Consider the following 20,981-nt stretch of genomic DNA (forward strand, 5'->3'; position numbering starts at 1 on the left):
TTAAATGAATGAGATCAATTTATTTGTTTTTTACACATTGTGAAAACTGCACAGATTCACCCAAAATAGAATATAGATTAGATACTTCCCTGTTAGAACAAAGGTTGCAGTCTATGCTGATCTGCCACAATGTGTGGGTCAGCTGCTGGTTTCTCATAGAGCAGGGGTGTCACTCAATTTCATTGCGGGCCACATTAGCATTATAGTTTGCACTCAAAAGGCCCGGTTTTTAACTTTAAGACTATATAAAAAATATACATATATAAAAATAATATATTATATTATATTATTGCCTCTGCATTAGATTATTATCGGATAGGGGTAATAATTCCATAACTAGAGAATGCAATTCCTGAATAAATTGCTAGTGGGAATGCTTTATGCTGAAAAGCTGACGCTAAAACTGCTATGCTGAAATGTAATGTGTGAGAAGAAAGTGAATAATTTAGATTGAAATGATACATGAAACACTGGGGGCTTGAATGTGTGATAAGAGAAGAAAAATAAAGTAAAAAGGCTTGGAAAAGCAGCAGAATATTTGAGCTGCAAACTTTTGAACTAACTTGATGGCGAATAATCTGTCGCCATGCCAACGGCATTTGATGACATCCCATAATACACTTAGATGCGTTTGATGGCTGCATCGTTACAAAACCTGTGAAGTTTTGGGCCGTTTGGAGCATTTTCACTGAAGTTATGAGAAAACCGTGTTTCATGGTGAGCATTGTGTTGCCATGGCAACGGCATTTGAAGAAATCTCAAAACTGTCCCGTAGATGTGTTCACGGCTGGACTGTTAGCACACATGTAAAGTTTGAGCACTTTTTGAACATTTTCATAGGAGTTATAGCGACATCGTCTTTTATGGCGAGGGATGCGTTTCCATGGAAACGGCATATGATGACACCCCATAATTGACGTAGAGCTGTTGAGGGCGGGACCGTTAACCATTATCTGAAGTCTGGTGCTCTGAGCATGTCAATTGGAGTTATGACATCATGTGTCCCCAATTCAGCGGCCGCATCCTCCTGAGGATGCATTCGGAGTCCGCATACGTCACTTCCGCCAAACGAAGGCTGTCCCAATTTTAAAAAAAGACAAGACTCCTCCGAATGCGGCCCGCAAATGCAGCCTTCTTTCCCCAGATTTAGAGGATACATCTGATGTACACTCCGCGGTCTACCATATCCCAGGATGCAACGGGTGACGGTGACGAATGAGTTTAAAAAAAATATATATGGCTTGTAACGTCCCATCAACGGCTACAACGGTTTCAGCTGGATTCGTTTTTAAATGTACTCACCCAAATAGTAAACGACATGAAAGGAAAGTAAACGTATTTAATTTGTGTATTTAAATATACGGGCAATTGGAGATGTCTTCTTTATATTACATACATAAAATAATATGAAGTGAAAATATTTCTAAACCCTGTTTGGTTTTCATATTGTTGGGATTCATTATAAAGCTAATTTATTTATTTAACTGCTTTTGTTATACAAATCTTACTGCAACAATTTTGTTTTGATAGGGAGCAAGGAGCAGACTGCGCAATTTATCCAGATGCGCGGGGAGAATGCAAATAATTTAAACATATTATATAACACCAAAATAAGTACAGCTAGATCTGACTCCGTATTGAACAGTTTTGAAAACAATTTTGAAAACAATTTTGAAAACAGTTTTGAAAACAGTTTTGAAAATAGTTTTGAAAACAGTTTGAAAATATTTTTCCTAGTGTCAGAAATTATTACCGGCACTTGTGACTGCAGCTGGTTGCTAGGTGACGGGGGCGGCAAAATGTAGGGGTAACTGCCGGTGACGTACAAGGACATGCTCCGTACACCGTCTCATTTCGCAGTCCGAGGAGGACCCAAGCTGGGTCCTCCGCGGACTGCGAGGCTGGGTCCTCAGGAGGCTGGGTCCTCAGGAGGATGCGGCCGCTGAATTGGGACACAGCTATAGTGTTCCATGACACATGTGTTTATATTTGAGCTAACGACTTGTCCAGAGATCAGAGGTTTCCATGGTGATATAATAATAATAATAAAGAATTTCGTGTGTAGCATAACAGATAGTTGAAATGCTGTGTCAGCATTCCCACTAAATAACCTACAGTACAGTGAACATACTAGAACCAAAACCAGGGATTGACATTAAATATTTAGAAGTTCCCATATTTTCTTGTCAAAGACTTGTATTTATATAACATAGTGGGAAGCTTCCCCATTATGTAGGAATTATATAAATAATTCAAATAAATGTGGCAAAAGCTCAAATGTGTTGAACAATACAAAAGGATATATATATTTTTTAATCCTCTGGAGCAGAGAGAGGAGCTGTGGATTATTGTTATTGATTATTGCATCAGTGTTTCTTAGGGTCAAAAACGCTAAACTCACAACTTAAAATGAAAGTGTTTAGTTTATTTAATAAAAGAGTGCATGATCAATGTGAGAAGTGAAAGTAGATGTAGATTAGTTGCAATTTGGTGCTATATATATTTAAAAAAAAAAAATGTGATAAAAAAAAATTATATATATATTTTTTAAACACCTTAAATTTCAGGGGGGGCGCGGGGCGCCGTTGGACAATGGTAGGGGAAACACGGCAACCTTGTATTTGAAAGATTAACTCACATAGCAACAGTCGCACCTGGTATATAAGTGGTGTGGCTGAGTACTTTAAAGGGTTCATGAATAGAGGGGACTTGAATGTGAAATAAGAACAAGAAAATAAAAGTCTAAATGCATGAAAAAGCAGCAGAATATTTGAACTGAAAACTTTAGAACTAAAAGCATACGTCACCAATAATGTCTAAAATATGTGGAACATGTTGTAGTCAGTATGAAAAGAATAGGCTGAGACAGTCTGTTAAACTCCAGTGACCACGTCATTAGTCTGCTGCTCTAATTATGTCAATTGGAGTTATGACATCATCGTGTTCCATGACACAGGTGTTTATATTTGAGCTAACCACGTGTCCAGAGATCAAAGGTTTCCATGGTGATCAGTGAGAGGAGAGCATTTTCATTGTTCTGAATGAGAGATAAACCTGTTACACGTGAACGTTTTGTTGAAGAACCGTAACAGATATCGGTGAAATTTCAAAGCGTGAAGCTTGAGCATCTGAAGTGTACTTTTTGTGTACTTTCGGGTTAATAATGTGGCCTTTTTGGCAGATTAACTAAAGGTGTGCGGCTTCTGTGGTGGGGAAAGATGAGGCTGAACTTACAATGGAGTTTAATGGAAACATGTTGAAAGATTTTGTCACTTCATGCCCTCAAGAGGCATTTAATTTTTTTTAATCTTTCAAGTTACAAGATGTTTTCCTACGTTTCTCATGAACAATTATGTCTCAGGAATGCAGGGTTTGGGAATTATGGCAGGTTTAAAAGAAAATATGAAGGCAAAATGAAATCTGTCCTCCACTCTAGCTGTGACATCACGCACTCTAACATCTGAAGAAGGCCTCTTTACCAAGGTCTGAACAATGTTTAATATCTCTAAAAGAAAGAATCAGATTTAAAAGTTGTGTTACACGAATAATGTCAGAAAGATGTGTAACATTTTAAAGTTGGAATGAGGCTTGTGAGTGAAAGTATGAAGGAGTAGTTATCAGTTGAAGTCGCATGAATATTGTTCTGAAGTCTGAAGATTTCTCCATTGACTTCCATGTTAAAAATGGGATGTATTATGGAATGTATCTCTGGAATTATGAAAGTTATGAATGATAAAAGTAACAGCCATCGATTCCCGACCGAGCTGAACGTTTTGATGTTTGAACAGAGTTTCTGCAATGTTCAATGTGGGAGAAAAAGAGGCGCTAAATAACCCGGCGAAATAATAAACAATTTAGTGCGTAGCATAAAAAGATAGTTGGAATGCTGTGTCAGCATTCCCACTAAAATAACTACATTAATTAAGTAGGGAAAATAATTGCTGGTCTCTTCAGAGTGCATCTCACAAAACAAGATGCATTGTGGGACTTTTTAGTTTATTGGCAACGTGCTTTTGTAAAGCGGCATGTAACCATATAATAAACGTATTATATTCTTGCAAGCTCTTGCGGGCCACATAAAATTAGGTCTCGAGTTTGACACCCCTGTCATAGAGGAGCCAACAACTGCAGCTACATATAGCCCAGACCAAACTCTTGACTGTATAATTGTGAACTCTCTATGAATCAATGACTCTAGCATTTCCCCCATTTTGTCTCGTCCCTGCAGTGCAAGCTCACCATCAGCAGCAGCTGTAGACAGGGGGGGGCGCCAGCGAGCCACGCGCTTCTCAACCAGAGCCTCCATAACCCCGCGATGAAGAAAACCAGAGCCCTCTCCTCTCTCATCCTCACCAGACTTGCTTCAAATCAGCTTTTCTCTGCCCCCAACTCCCCCTCCCTCCCTCCCTCCCTCCCTCCCTCCCTCCCCCCCTGACTAGGCAATAAGAGAACGTTAACAGGTTGATGCGGTGACATGTTTTAACAAACTAGAGTTTAACTGGCTAGTCTGCTCTTATTTAGCCCCTGTTAACAGACATCTGCAAACACACACACACATAAAACACACTTCCAGGGGGCCCACATTGCAACTTGAGTCAGCTTGCCAAGTAAGAAGGTGAACGAGAGAATGAGAGAAACTAATCAGTGAGAGTGAAGAAGAAATCCAACTGGAACTTGTATTTTGTCTGCACCTTGTTCTGAAAAAAAAATATCTTCCAACTTTTTAGACAGTATTAATCTTCTAATACTGTTTATTGCTGCTGCTATGTGCTGCGTTTTGTTTCCAGACGACATGACAGGTTTCTAACCAAACTAAAAACGAGAAGCTTCCTGTGAAATAAACTCGTTTAAGCAGCCCAGAGGACAGGAGGAGAGTTATTTATGAAATTATAATGGCTGAGGTGATCAGATCCCACTTCTCACCTGACCCTTATGTAACTTTTAAGTTAAAACTTTTACTTTGTAGATAATATAAATAATTTAAAAAATGAGCAAAAAAAATAAAAAAGTTTTAAAAACTGAATGGCTTACTGTGGTTGCTTTGCATTGTGGGTATTTCGTGGTTGCTTTGCATTGTGGGTATTTCATGTGTTTCTATATACAATGAACATAGGCACTGTCGTATTTTCAATGCCACTGTCACACGCATTGATATATTTTGGTAAGAATTTAGAGCAGAAAACACACTTAGTCCTTTAAAAGCTGTTTTGTGGCAGGAGTACTTTTACTACATGTCGCTGCATCATCATCCACTTCTCACACTGAAGTCACATGACGAAGAGCGCCACTGTTAGATGAGGTGGAAAAGGCTAGTGAGTGGACCTGAGTTAAGATCCTTTTGCAACACACTAGCAATTACATATAAACAGTGGTGATAGTAACTGTACTTTTTGGGATACTTTGATTATTTCCATTTTATGCTACTTTATACTTCTACTCCACTACAATTCAGACGTACATTTTGTACTTTTACTCCACTCTACATTTATTGAATACCAGTAGCTACAGTACTAAACAGATTTGGATTAAGGTTGTGAAATATCAACACTTCAGTTCCACCTGGAGTAAATTCAAAACCTAACATTCACAGTATACAGTCATTCAAATAGATGCACCTTTACCAGCTTTGATAACACTTTACTGCATCAATGATTATAATCAAAATATTTAATATATATTATTCTGAAATGGGCTAATCTGCAGAATGAGTACTTTTACTTTTGGTACTTTAAAAGTATATTTTGATGCTAATACTTCTGTACTTTGAATGCAGGAATTTTACTTGTAACAGAGTATTCCTACACTCTCTCATTCCTACACTCTACTTCTACTAAAGTACATGATCCAAGTACTTCTCCCACCTCAGCACATAAACAATGTAATTTCACGGAAAGTGAGGCTTACGTTATATCTTCTAATCTTATTTGGACTCAATGGAGAGGACATCATATTTTGATTCCATCTAGATTCTGACTTAGTAAATCCACTTATCATCGAGGCTAACAGCTGACCTGGAACACAGCGTAATGAAACAGTTTATCCGTCACCTCCCTCTGAATAACAAGGACACAGAGACGTGAAAGAGCACACACACAAATCCCAAACTGATCATGAGTCTTTTTATGGTTAGGTTTATTTTACAAAAAGTCAAATATACAGTTGATATATATATTTAATATAATTTAGATGCTTATAACTGAAAGGGATGCGCACACACATTGACAGAAAAGCTGCTGGGGGGGGGGCTTTAGGGCTGGAATGTTTACAGTGCTGAGTTAACAAACAGGATGAACAGTATTGAGGACACAACTGGACATTTGAAAACAAACACCGGAGAGAGTAGAGGTGTTGCTGGAGCGCATGTTGAGGATTAAAGACACCTGAGGTACACCATGATTGTTGTAAGTGCTAACTCGATTCTTGCAGACAAATTGAATTAAACCATGACACAGAAGGAAAAGCCAAAAAACGCTAGAAACATGCGATAGTCCTGGTTTTAAATATAGCATTTCTTTCTGGGACTTTGGCATTTATCTAATATGTTTTCCTCAGTCTATAAGCAGGTGCAAACATTGAATTCTTAATCCAGTCATCTCTGATCTCGTCTTTCATACATACAAAGGTGTGAAACATTGGGCGTCTCAGATATTGCACTACACAAGTTCTGCCCCACATCACAGCCTGAGCTTTCACTAAAGGGGAAAAGCAACAGCAGCTTTCTGGCAAAGGCACAGTCATTCTCCCTTAGAATAAAAACAATATCAGCAAATAGAGGGGACTGATAGTCAAAATAGTTATTGTTACCGTTGCTTTCCTTTATCAGAGATAAAACAGAGAGGTGATGAGGGATTTGTTTAGACTTGGGCACATAGAGGCAGGAAGATCAACCGTACTTTTGCCAAAAACATCCTTGTTTTTGTTCCCCTTATAAACACTTAAAAGATGTCAGTCTTGATCAAGATGATAGAACTACATGTAGGGAACTACAAAACCATTGCCAAAATGTTCCTTTGGTAGACGAAGCTGACCCTATTGTGGTCGTGTTCATGAGGACATTTGGTTGCATTTAGGCATTTCTCTTTTTTAAGGAAAGGAAACTACACTGAGAAGAAGGGCAGATAAGACAGGTCTTATCCACACGTTACGCATACGTTCACTGAAGGTACATCTTAAACAACTGCTAAAGTTAGTGTTAAAGCAAGGTTAGAAAACAGACAAGTCCTGGCAACATATTTCCCTAAAGCATCCCGTCGCTAAGGGAAGTGAAGCTCCAGGTGTTGAAACCAAATTACAGAACATTTTTGGTGTGTGTCAAAACGACTGCTCACTGTTTATGGGATATTTTGTGTTTTTTGAGAGGAGAGACAACAGTTAACTGAAACTGATCTACAAAGGCTGATCTCAAGACGGACACACTGAGATAAACCAACGGGTCACTAAGAAAATCAGCTGTAACCACTTCATCTTTTGGATTCCTTTAAATAAAAATGTAGTATGTCAGCTCTTGACAATAAAATGCACACCTGAGCTGAAAGCAAACCTCCCTCACAAAGTCTCTCACTGAAACAACTTTTATTAAAACGTGTATAAAAATATCGTGTTTATCCGCCTGCTGCCGTTTTGAACTTGTACATAAAAATATTTAATGCTATGAGTGTAAAAAATAGAGTTGGAAACTTGCCCAAGAATCAAGATTTGCCTTAGAAAGTTGTAAGAAAATAAATGTTAAAATCGACAGAAGCACTATCACAGGAGCTGCATCGAGTTAGCCTGCTTTAAGACTTTAAGGTGAGATTAATGTTAGCATGTTAGCTGAGATAATATCTGACCTGCAGTCTGTTTCATTTGTTCTGAATGTGGGACTAATCTGATAGAAATGGGCTCTGATGGTGGAGGATTAACTCTCTGTTTTGATCTTGCGGAGTGTTTCCCCCTTTCCCGCTCTGTGGAGAGAAGCTTTTCAAGTTGATGTTTTATTTGGGGCGCATTTTTCAGCTTTTTCCAAATAAAAAAGATACCTTGGGAGTGCCAAGGCTCATTTTGGAGGGGCAGAATACTTATTGAGCCTCATTACTAATTCGTAACACTTTTAATTAAATATAATTTGAGTAAGAGTGGAGGATGTGTTGCCAAATAATATACTACAATATTATGATGATATTACACATCGAGTTGCCGTCAGGAGAAAAGATAAGGAACAGAGATGGATTACTCTTCTCCTGATGGCTCCTCTCCCACCACTGTACAAATGAAATATATTAAAAGTGTTTAAATTCATCAAATTAATACAGGGTTATAGAAAAAAATATATAAATTATATTATTGTATTTATATCATTAAATGTACTTTTTGTGGCAGGACTTATCTCTGTGAGACCATGTGACACTTTGTGCTTACTCAGAAGATAATGCTGCGTACACAAGGCCTCGGTGCTGGACATGTACCATGTGACACTACAGATGGTAATTTGGCAAACCTAGCAGTGAGTATTGGGACAGACTCCAGATCAGTGCTGATGGACACCTCGACTTCTCCCACCTGAACAGAGCACACACAATAAAAGCAGTGCTGATGAAAGTTGATGTAGAATAATTCCTGGTTCTGTCTCTGCGACGGGCTGCAGTGATGGAAGCATTTCAAAGTAAACGCTTCCCACCTGACTTTTCCCCTTTTTAATGTCTTTTTTATTTTTTTCTATAAAAGAATCTGTGTATACAAAATACACATTGTTGTCAAAGTGCACTGAAAGCGTTGTGCACTTAAATATGAAATAATGCACAAAAGGAGGAATATCTAATATAAAATGTAGGCACTCTGAAATGAGAGTGCTTTCTCATTTCTGTGTGTGGAATGAGCTGGGGGACAGCTGCACATGCCCCCCCCCCCCCACCTCCGCTCTCACACTGAACCTCAACATCAAGAAAACGAGAATAGTCATCATACTCAGCACTTTTATAAAACTCCCAAAAATACATTCACTGTGGACACTGGGTGGAGGCTGCGAGGGTCGGTCACTGGTCAGCACACTGCCAGCACAGACCTTGTGTCTGTGTGTGTGTGTGTGTGTGTGTGTGTGTGTGTGTGTGTGTGTGTGTGTGTGTGTGTGTGTGTGTGTGTGTGTGTGTGTGTGTGTGTGTGTGTGTGTGTGTGTGTTGACATCAGACAAAGTCTTGACGCTCAGCAAAGAGTCTGCTGTGATCATGTTAGCATCCTGCGCTCTCTGAGAGTCTCACACAGACATGTGCAGCCGGGTGGGGGGGGGGGGGTCAGATGTGTGTATCAGGGTTTCCGTTAGCCGGTAGTTACCGGTTTTTAGCTGGTAGTTAAAAACGGTAAATTCAAAACCTGCCAGTCAAAATGTAATAATAATCTGTCGTGGCGGCGGAGCTGTTGGCGGTTGTCAGAGCAACATGTACTGGTTGTCTATCGCCCTCTTGCGCCCCCGCTCTGGCTCCAGCTCGTAGTCTGAGTCCCGCTGAGGGAGGTGGGGGTGGCGGAGCAGGGGTCTCCTCCCCACAGATTCACTGTGGAGAAGCGGAACCGGGGTTGACGGAGGAGGGTCCGGGGTGGGGTTGATGCGTGTGGAGGGGCGGCCCGGGGGCTGGGCGGCGGCCCGGGGGCTGGGGGAGCAGGAGGAGCGTGGCTGGCTGCAGTGAGCCAGGCTGGGCTCGGAGCTCCAGCGGTGCAGAGAGAACGGGACCAGGAGGGCGCCCGAGAGCTGGCCTGAGGGAGAACACAGAGAGGGAAAGACGTTTTAAAAACACACCTGGAAGAGAAAGACAAGGTGGCTGCAGCTAGTCATTTGTTAGTTATGTATTAACTTGTTGTCATTTTGAAGAGTTTTGTGATGAGTTAACTTTCTTGTGTTTTCACATTGTGACGCCTTTAATACAGAGCAATGTATACTTGTTTCACCAATGTGAACAGTTCCAACAAAGACTTCAAATGATGTTATTTTGCTTTTGGGTCAGAAAACGTGGCAGCATTTCACAACCAAAAACAAAACGTACAGAGAAGAAATGTGTAACGAGGTAAACCATGTTTTTATCCCCTCTGCATTTAGCACCCTCTCTAAATGTGTCCTGTGAGCCAGAAGAGGAGTCCCTCCCCTCAGGTTGGGTACAAGTGGTTTGGATAATCTGGCAACATTTGATTTTAAACCTGGATTGTTTCCTACCCTACTGAACTTTGTTGTCGCCAAGTGACCTTGTTACAACATCCCGGCAGTAACTTCTGTACATGCAATGTTGTCCCATAAACAATAGAACCCAAGTTGTTTTAAACATGTTGATGTAAACATAAAAACTCATTCATATCTCTCTGAAAAAGTTGTGATATCTGAGAGGATGGGGGTCTCACCCTGTGACGGGGGGCTGGAGCCCGCCACCACGAAGCTGGACAGAGTGACGGCGCCGGCGGCGCCGCACTCCAGCGGGATGGGGAAGAGAAGGAAGTGACTGAGCATGTCCATCACAGAGGGGAAGCGCAGGTGCTGGACCCTGCACTGACCCCACTCTGTCAGGGAGAGGCGCAGGTGCTGCAGGGACACAGACGTGAGGAAGGGAAGACATCAAGAAAAGATACATTTCACACTGTTTTTATTCTGAGAATGAGCTTAAAGGTCACGTTTTATGCAAAATCCACCTTTTCATGTCTTTTCTACATCAACATGTTTGTCCTCTGTGTAAAGAGATTCTGAAAGTTTCAGGAAAAAAGATTCTCTCTTTTTGTTCTGATCCATTTCTATAAAAACCTGTCTGAAAATGAGCTGATCAGATTTTGGCCACTTCATGATGTCATAGCAATTTTTTTTGGTTGTGTTAGCCATTCACCTAACCCCCCCCCCCCCTTATACCCTGAAACTCCTCCTAGAGCACCATTGTGTTCTTTTTAACCAAATCTCTCTCAGAGGGGCGTGGGGAGGGGCTCCTTATTTTCATCTAAAGTAACACACAGAGAATCAGCACTTTGGAAACAGGGCTGAAACAGAGGGGATTATGGGATGCTACACTTATCTGTTTGGTGTTTGGAGCCAAACACTTCAGAGACATGTTTTGTATATATCTAAGACCTATAACATATTGATGAAAAACAGTATAACAGGGGACCTTTAAGGTCTTTACTATTAGAGGTACGTCTGCATAAGGCTTCCTCATGTAAGCATTTACCAGTGTTAGGAAATGAGGTGGTTACTAGTTTGACGCATTCAGGGCAAAAAAAAAGGAACAATGTGGGTTTGGGTTTATATTGCTACATTTTATCGGTGAACAACCTCGGCTGCGAGCCTCAGTGAGACGTACCTTGGCCTTCCCCTGGTAGTTGAAGGTGAGGACGTAGTCTCCTCTCCGTGTCTCGCTCTGACGGACCAGAAACACCCCGTGACCCTCCGGGCCGGAGCTCTGCACCAGGTGGGCCGCCTTGACCCTGGAGATGGGCCCGTGGAACCATGGGTAGGAGAACAGGAAATGGTCGGCCTTCTGCACGACCTGCTCAGGAGAGGAGAAAGTGACGGGGCCTGGAGGACGGAACAGAGAAACAAATGGTTAAATTGTTTATTTATCATAAAGCTGGACCACTCTATTAATATAAGAAAATAATCAAATGATTACTATCTGTAATGTGAAAGATTTCCTTCCTGTTGACAAACCTACAATGAATCCTTACTCACTAACTCAGCAGGGTTATTTTTATTAAATGTGATGGCCCGCATCTCAACAGTTTCATTTCAGTCCCTCAGCTCTAATCGGGGTTGTTTTCAGCCGCAGCAGGCAGCTGCTCCAAGTAAATGAGCTATAAAAACCTTCTGTGCACTTCCTGCTCGCACCAAGCGGCAAATGGAGAAAGTTAGTGACATGTGGAGCGGCTAAAGAGCTAGATTTCCCTCAGGAGATGTTAAAGAAGCTAAAGGGAGAATGCTGGACTAAAAACTCTAACAATACAAAATGCTGCATTGATTTGGAATCACTGGGTCAAATGAAGCTGTTGAATAACTGAAACTGGAATCAGCTGCTGATACAATCAATTAAAGTAAGAATGGAGGTATTCAAAATGACATATTTCATTGTCCATCCACCACTCACTTTGACTCCCTAGCTCTGAGCTCCCTCTGTGACTGGCTGGAGCCGAGCTGTCTGCTGGGGGGGGGAGAGGCTCCAGATCCACACTGCCTGACCTGAGGACAGACACAGATTCAGATTACACATGTCGTTCTCATTGTGGACCACCTGGGGGGGGAAATAGGTCACTTTCATGATTATTTCATTTTAAGACATCGTTTCCCATCTGGGTTTCACCATCTGTCTTATAAGAGCGCTGCAGCTCTGTCTGTGCTGGGAGATCAGTGTCTTCTTTCAGAAGTGTGGTGAAAACACATTCAAGTTGAATAGGCTGCACTTAGCGTCTGTAATTACACCAGTGTCTCCGAAAAATATATGTGTTGACGTTTTATTGATGTCAACATGCCACATATCACTTTCCAGTAGGATGAGGGAAAGCAATAGATATGCTTAGGAAATTAAAGAGAGGTGTGTGTGCGAGTGTGTGTGTGTGTGTGTGTGCATGCTTGTGTGTGGGGAGGGTTTAGTGAACATGGAAGAAACAGCAGGCTGAAGTAACACAAAGTCACCAGGCACAGACAGGAAGTGAGGCCAGTTCACATCTGAACTAAGACTTACTGTTCTTCTGTTTCACCACACACACACACACACACACACACACACACACACACACACACACACACACACACACACACACACACACACACACACACACACACACACACACACACACACACACACACACACACACACACACACACACACACACACACACACACACACACACACACACACACACACACACAAGTTAAAGAGGGAAGCCTGAGCAGATCCTGCTAAAATGCTGACTTGAGCTTGCTCTGAATAACAGGAAGACGTGCCTCCTTTCTCCTCACTCTTGTGGGGTCTTGTTCTTCTATCTTTGTGAGAATCAGCTCACGTTTTATTATTATTGCAAAGTGAGGAGATTTTGCAGAGAGTGGACATCTCAGCCAGTCAGCAATGCTACAACTCCCACATCCGGTACACACTGACTCTCTTGGTTTATAGCCTCGATTTGGGACGAAGGCGTACGCGTTTTGGACAAAAGGCCTTTTTTCCACGGCCAAAGTGTGTGACAGGAAAAGCACAGGTGTTACTTATAATGATGGCTCTGTTCTATTCAAGGGTCCCAGTGAGCCATAGCAGCACACACAATATGAGGACCCTGAAACAGAAACACCTGTATGTGCTTTTCCTGCTGGGACATGCGCTGAGAAAGGCCTACCGTTTCTCCAAGGGCATTCAGGGTGTTGCGCCCAGTTGTACGCGCACAGTGTGATGTAAGTAAGTGTGTGAAGAATGAAAAAGAGGATTGACTGCACACCTGGTACATCCCTGTGTACAGTGGCCATTGTGTGAGCGTTGTTTGAAAAGGTGTCTCCAGACAGGCTCCAAACTAACACAAGAGAGGGCTGCGTTTTTTGACTCAAAATTGTCCTGACTGCGGACTTAAATGATTTTGACAAGCATTCAGTTTAATGAAGTTAAAAGACTAGTTGGAATGTGACAGTTCCTATGCGGACAAAGGATGCATGATAATCAGTACAACAGTGGGTTGAAAGAGACTTTGGGGGATAGCGTTTTAAAGGTCAGATTTCTTCTCCGAATTCACATTCACATCAGATTAGAAGATTAAAAACGACACATATGTGGCCCTATGTAGATGTTATTACAGATGTATTGGTATTAGGGTACATGCCGGCTGAGAAGTGTTCCCATACAAAAATGCCAAACTAGGGTTGAGATAATTTTGTAAAATGTCTCAAAAACAAAGTTTGTTCATCAAAGAATCTCCCGTTCGGGATGAAAGAAACACATGTTTCAATAAGCATAATGTTATGTAATCATGTGAAATGCATTATTGGCTGGTCTAACGCACACCCACCCACACTTGAATACATTCCTGCACATGTTTACTTTGTGAAGTATCTGAACAAACAGTGAATTCCAGAGTGAACTCTGACTTCACCTCCACACTTGATGAGTGTTCACTTACTGTACCGCTGACTACTGACTGTGTGTGTGTGTGTGTGTGTGTGTGTGTGTGTGTGTGTGTGTGTGTGTGTGTGTGTGTGTGTGTGTGTGTGTGTGTGTGTGTGTGTGTGTGTGTGTGTGTGTGTGTGTGTGTGTGTGTGTGACGTGTGCGTGTGTGTAAGAGCATTACAGACATCTGCAGAAATGAGAAAGGTCCTGAGATTCTCCCAAGTCTCAGACCTCCCCCACACTTCCTTTCACAGACACACACACAATCACGCACGCAAAACACACAGACAGACGAGTATCCTCTGAAACAGAAGGTCACATTTTTGGGGTTGAATCCTAATTTCTTCTGATAAAAGATAGATTTTGTCACACTGAAAAGAATAGTATTCGTGCAGTATGCCTCTGTACAGCAGCATTAATGATAATCCCTAAACAAAGATATTTGCCCCAAATTCTTAATTTATGGCTCCTTTGAAAAAACATCTCAACCATTTCTTAATGTTAACTTCTTTCCTGACTTTAAAAGTCATGTTCAACAACTTTAGTTGATTGCACAACGTTGATCATAATACTCCCCCAGAAGATGTGTTAGCTCTCACAGGCTGAGTGTAAATATTAAGTTGACTGCTGAGTTTGATGAATTATTATTTCCAGGAATATTTACAAGACTCAAAGTTGCTCCAGTCTGTCAATCCCAAAAGCTCACACACAACGCTGAATCTTTTTTCTGCTAACACAAGTGACCTCAATTATTATTTCATGACTAACATTTCGGTTGGAAAAAGTGATGTAATAAAACCTCTAATTTGTGGTTATAAAATGAGTTGGAACTTGAGTCATGAGTTCGGCTCACACTGCTCAAAAAAGTTGAAATATTCCAAATGGAGAAAATCAGCTTCAGGTAATAACAAGTATTGAAGTCCTTGTTTTGTTAAGTGTGTCTCACCTGTTGCTGATACATTCTTTTAGCTCTGTGGTCCAGGAGCTGACCAGCTGGTCGTTGTCCGTCTCAAAAATCAGACTACCTCGATTAACCTGCAGAGGCAAAAGAAGCTTTCAAACATACCATCCATATTACACAGACACCGAAGTTCAAGAAATGGCTGAGAGACTCATAAAAAGGCAGCAGGCTTCATATTGCTTTTTTTGATTACGCAAAAGTAGCCAGGTACTTTTATTTACCCATTTCCTTTAATAGAAGGCTCATTTGTTTTCAGCAAAAGTCCGTCTACTAACATGGGGGGAAAGTAAGCACACTTTCCATTATTGATGTGTAAAACTACGATCAAAACCAAGGTGGAAAGATGCCGTCCCGCCCACCCATTCTCAGTGGTTAAATTACCCAATGTGTCTTACACTAAAAAAGCTCCGTTACTCAGTCTGCGGCTCAAGTAGTACGTTCCATGAGGTCTGGGGACCATTCCTAAACACTTTCAGAAGTCATGCTGATGGTGTACTCCTGTCGAATTCTGACTGTACTGTCTAGTATTATTATCACTGTCATTATTAACATTACTACCACTATGTGTATTCATATATTTCTTTTCTTTTTGTTTCTTATTCCATTATTCTGTCTTTTGTCCCAGACTCCCAGCTACTCTCTCTCTTTTCCACTCCAGAAATGTCATGTACATGTTTTCAGATCTTGGGGAAGGGATGAATGTGTAAATGTGTAATGTTTGATTGTCTTAAAAAATCTAACAAAAGTATTTCTGAGAAAAAAAACTGCTATCAAATACTTACTGTGTCTCTGTAAAGTAGATTACACATTTCTTACAGGCATTTTTTGTGGTTATACTGTATTTTGGTGATACAATGGAGGATGTGGATGGATGTCTGAGTAGTGATCGGCGATGTAACAAGTGTTCTGTGGATGTTTTGAGTTTTCCCCCTCATGTAAACACTTGCTGTGACTTTGAACCCACAAGGTGGTGAGTGTTTAAACTCAAGAGACAAGGTTTGGGAGGAGAATAAACCAACAAAGTCTAAATGAAGACCGTTTAGTGAGTTTTGTTATGAAATGATATGACAGAAAGATTGTCCTGTTTCCTCTTCATGTTGAATTGAGGGTTGGAGTTCAAAGCAAATGTGTATGTCAACAATACAGTGGGCGGAAGGAGTCCTTATTTATTTGTTTGCTTTAAGTTAAAAGCCTGTACATACCTTTAAAACAAATGTGTTTAAGTTGTCAGGCATCTCCAGCCGGTTGCAACGACGGACTTCTTGGATATCTGAGCAGTGAGTCGTCAGCTTGGGACAGGAGGCCTGAAAACATCATGAAGAAAAGAGACAGTCAGAAATACCCAACGCTATCTCATGGGACGAAAGAGAACAAGGTACAGAAACAGAGAGAAGAAACTGAAACAAAGAAAAGTGTGAACCTTCTACACTCCAAAATTATACTCCAATAGTTAAATGTATTTTCAGAATGTGTGTGTGTGTGTGTGCGTGCGTGTGCGTGTGTGTGTGTGTGTGTGTGTGTGTCTGTGTGTGTGTGTGTCTGTCTGTGTGTGTGTGTGGAGGAACTGAGTCTTCAACCAGCCTCAGCTACTGAACAACGCATTTGACAGTTGTTTTAAAAGTGTGCCTATGCCACTGCAATGTAAGCATAAATTCCTGCTACTACTACAGCTCTTCAAGTCAGTGGTAGACGTGTTAACCTACAAAAGGGAACACATGGGTTTGTCTTTACTTGAATAAAAAGTTGTTTTTTTATTGAAAATTCAGAAATGACAGCCAAATATGGTATGGCCATTTAGGCAACCTACGTAGAATTAACTTAACATACCTACTCCAGAATTGTTAAACTGTTTATATCTGATATAATATTTTTCATTTTATTTGTACTTTACATTTTTAGTTGTTAATTCTCTATTCTAAGCACGCTACAGGCCAGTCTGCGAGGAAGAACAGCGAGGTGGGGGGTCAACGGTTTAAAGAAATGATCTAGAAAAATGGGTCTCTGGATAAATATAATGGCAAATGGGATGTTGTTTCTAGAAAGTCAAATACACCTTCCATTATCTAGACGACAGATATTCCATAACCTTGGCAAATATAAAACAAACTTTATAAACATGAACATAATAAGCTGCCTTAATTGAAATTTAGTGCAGTGAGTCAAACGCTCACATTTGTTGCTCGTTTGTACATTAGTCATTTTTTTACTTAAATATCTAGCAAATCAACAATCAGGTGGCTTGTACTTGCGAGAAAACTAACTTCCTTCACGTAAGATAGATATAATGGAGTTGACTTCTGAGAAGGGTGTCAATGCAACAGTCTTATTTGATCAGTTAAGCTAAAGATACCACTAACAGCACAGGATGTGTACATCATGTGTGTATGTGTGTCTGGACTTGTGAAGCCTGAAACTGAAGCCTCCCTCAGTGACAGAAAGGCAGTGAGTCGCCTGAAAGAAGAGCATGATGGGAGCTCTCATGGTTGAGCTATAAGGTCGACCCCGACAGGACAAAGTGGGTGAGATACGAGGGGCTTCATGGCGGCACACCGTTATGGGGAAATGATGCTGGGACAAAACCATCAGTGATCCTTAAGCACTAATAAACAGACATGTGGGTACTTCACTTCAAACACGAATACTGCAGCAAAGCTCGACAGGACGAGAGAGAGAGTGTGTGTGGTGTGTGTGTGTCCATACAAGTCACTGATCGAACACACACACACACACACACACACACACACACACACACACACACACACACACACACACACACACACACACACACACACACACACACACACACACACACACACACACACACACACACACACACACACACACACACACACACACACACACACACACACACACACACACACACACACACACACACACACACACACACACACACACACACACACACACACACACACACACACACACACACACACACACACACACACACACAGCGATACTTAGGTCAAAAAGTCGCCTCTGAAATGAAGCCTGAGTGACAGCTGATAGAAACATGTGGAGACACAAGAGTCTGCAACTATTATTATTAGTTTAAAACCAGAGTGTGTGTGTGTGTCATGTGTTAGCTTCCTGTGTAGATATAACGATCACTTCATTGACTTGGGGACTGAACAATATGAAATGTCTTCATAATTGTCCTGTGCAAAAAAGTTCACAAACATATCTCTAGTTGTAGCTCTTCTTATGCATACAAATATGAAACTGTGTTTTTTTTTTTTTCAAGTAACCACCTAAAAGGAAATCAACCAAATTCATAAGAATAAAAGAAAAGTATGACTAAAAAACGTAAAATCCTTAAGACAATTGTATTATTTGGAGAGGTTTTAAATATTATCACCAAGCCCAGGATGGAGTCTCCTAAAATTATATTTGATCCACCAACAATTGGGAAAAAAGCAACCCTTCTCCAGCACACAGCGTGACACTAACAAGCTACATTGGATTAACATGAAACCCTATGGGGACAAACGAATATGCAAAAACATAAGAAAAAAGAAGAGGTGGAGGGGGAAGGGTGGCGTGAGAGAGCGTGAGCAGCAAAAGGAAACAGACGAGACGGTGAAAGACTCGCCGTTGGTGGGAGAAGAGGGAGGGATGAGGAGGGAGGGATGAAGAGCAGAAGAAGGAGCAGGAGGACAGATTCCAGGGCTTTGTGCACCGGATGAGTTAGAGTCTATGTGACAGTGTGTGAGCCTGAGGAATGTCTATGATAATCCTACACACACGCACATAAACACAGGCACACACACTTCTAAAGAATAGATTAACCCCCACTGGACACATTTCTTCAGCTAGCCAGTGATGTGATCGAAGCAGCGACTGCAAAAGCTTCAGCCGCAGCGTGTAGTAATATCAATGAGAAGCAGCGTGACACAGATGAGTTGGATGTGACTCATTTACAAAAGGTCTGACTCAGGGAATCTGGAACTGACTCAAAGTTAGACTGGCCCAGGATGTTCAATTCTGCTTCTTCAGATTCAGGTTCAATCTGTCAGGTTTTCTTATAACTAGAGAGTCAGAAAGATGTAATCTATATGTTCTCAGAGGAAACGTGCACTCCAAAGACGTACGGAGTAAAACACGACCGCTGATATCGTACGAGATACTTTGCAAAAACAAATGATTGTAGATTTGTAAGAGACTCATAGTACACATGAATGCTACAGAGGCTGCTAAGAGATTTAAAAACAAATCAATACAATAAATACAATATTTTAGGAGGTGCATCGTTTAATGGTTGCCTTGAAAACTGCTGACAAAACAATCTCACTTCAAGGTTGATCAAGACATCAGAGCATTATTTAGATTTTTTATTTAATTGCTGTTTGGATATGATAAGTGGTGATGTGTGTGTGTGTGTGTGTGTGTGTGTGTGTGTGTGTGTGTGTGTGTGTGTGTGTGTGTGTGTGTGTGTGTGTGTGTGTGTGTGTGTGTGTGTGTGTGTGTGTGTATGAGATGGGGTGACTCATTGAGTGATATTTATTGAGATTGTGAATGAGTTTCTGACTAAGAGCATCTTTAAGGAACCATATGTGTCTGTCTGTGGTGGGGGGGGGGGGGCAGCAGATGTCAGACTGGTTGAGCAACCCGCCTGCTCTCTGTGAATCCACTTCATCAAGGGAGCAAGTTCAAGCTCACAGCACATTTCCTATCACTGCACACTACAGTCTGTAATATTCCCGAGATAGAGGGGGCACACACACACACACACACACACACACACACACACACACACACACACACACACACACACACACACACACACACACACACACACACACACACACACACACACACACACACACACACACACACACACACACACACACACACACACACACACACACACACACACACACACACACACACACATTAATCTAAACATAACTCCTTCAATATTATTTCCTTAAAAAACACCGCAAAAGATGTGGGAACAGTTTGTGAGCATTCATCTTTGAAAGCATGATGAATATCAACCACAAAGAGACACAGAACAACCAAAGAGACACAAAAGGACCACAAACTAAAGGCTTACGATGACAACCTACAGAGACTCATAACGTTGTCTTTACTTCTACCCATTGTCCCATTGTCAAATCTGTCTAGGCTGTAGACTATTGGAGTTACAAATAGCAGCATTTCACTGATATTTTTTCATTTTGGATTCAATGTATGACTTTGAATAAACAATCTAACCAACAAAATGTAACTTGTATTAAAGCCAAGAACCAGGGCTTGAAATGTTCATTGCTGGTGTGCAGGTGTTTGAGAGACTGATCTTACGAATAGAGTTTGAGTAGCCTCTGAAAACACAGCAAAACATTTAGGGAGGGTTTTTCAAAATGTCTTTAATTTTGTCATTTGCCAGCAGCCTTTGAGTCTAAAGGCTTAATGTTCCTCATCCGAGAAGTGGAACCAAACAAAGGTCACTGCATTATCACAGCTCCAGTATTTCAATAATAATGTATTCCGGACAATTGTTTCCATCAAGTGTCTCCTTCAGGGGGACTAAAAGCAAAGGCCACATGTGGAAATGTCTCACTGCATTATTGATGCTTTAGAGCTTTGACTGAGTGTAGATCCGTTTCAAGATGAATTTCACAGGAAGAACAAAGAGACACTGGAGTTTTATCAGAAACATATTTTTCAGATGTAAAAAGCAGGCATTGGAATCCTGACACTGCTGTGTTTTAGCTTGTTTCTTTGTTTTCAGGACTTTTTACATGCAACTACTTCAGGTGTTAATCAACCACAGCGTGTTGAAAAGCTATTTCCAGTAGAAACGCATGACATTAAACAAAGGTAAGTTCAAGAGTTTTAGTTTTATTTGTTGATCCATCGTTTGAGTTTCGATTTTCCTTGTTGCCAAATGAGGAAATATGATATGAAATATTCAAACC

At 41.0% G+C, this 20,981-nt stretch overlaps 2 protein-coding genes across 14 annotated transcripts in view; one reads left to right on the forward strand and one right to left on the reverse strand.

Annotated features, from left to right (window-relative positions):
* The window catches only part of atxn2 (ataxin 2), a 28,880-nt gene extending 23,857 nt beyond the window's left edge, over positions 1–5,023 (forward strand). For all 12 annotated transcript variants that reach the window (XM_079689472.1, XM_079689467.1, XM_079689471.1 and 9 more), the window contains one exon: positions 4,229–5,023. In XM_079689472.1, the coding sequence (XP_079545598.1) occupies positions 4,229–4,257 (29 nt within the window). In that variant the 3' untranslated portion in view covers positions 4,258–5,023. The remainder of the gene's footprint in view (positions 1–4,228) is intronic.
* A 1,092-nt stretch (positions 5,024–6,115) lies between these two features.
* sh2b3 (SH2B adaptor protein 3) overlaps positions 6,116–20,981 on the reverse strand; it is a 51,409-nt gene continuing 36,543 nt past the window's right edge. For both annotated transcript variants that reach the window (XM_079690839.1, XM_079690840.1), the window contains exons 3-8: positions 16,245–16,346; positions 15,028–15,116; positions 12,081–12,172; positions 11,301–11,515; positions 10,360–10,537; positions 6,116–9,723 (exon numbers count right to left, since the gene is read on the reverse strand). In XM_079690839.1, coding sequence (XP_079546965.1) covers positions 9,401–9,723; positions 10,360–10,537; positions 11,301–11,515; positions 12,081–12,172; positions 15,028–15,116; positions 16,245–16,346 — 999 coding nt within the window. In that variant the 3' untranslated portion in view covers positions 6,116–9,400. The remainder of the gene's footprint in view (positions 9,724–10,359; positions 10,538–11,300; positions 11,516–12,080; positions 12,173–15,027; positions 15,117–16,244; positions 16,347–20,981) is intronic.

This window comes from Notothenia rossii (genome assembly GCF_949606895.1).
Source record: "Notothenia rossii genome assembly, chromosome: 6".
Classification (NCBI taxonomy): domain Eukaryota; kingdom Metazoa; phylum Chordata; class Actinopteri; order Perciformes; family Nototheniidae; genus Notothenia; species Notothenia rossii.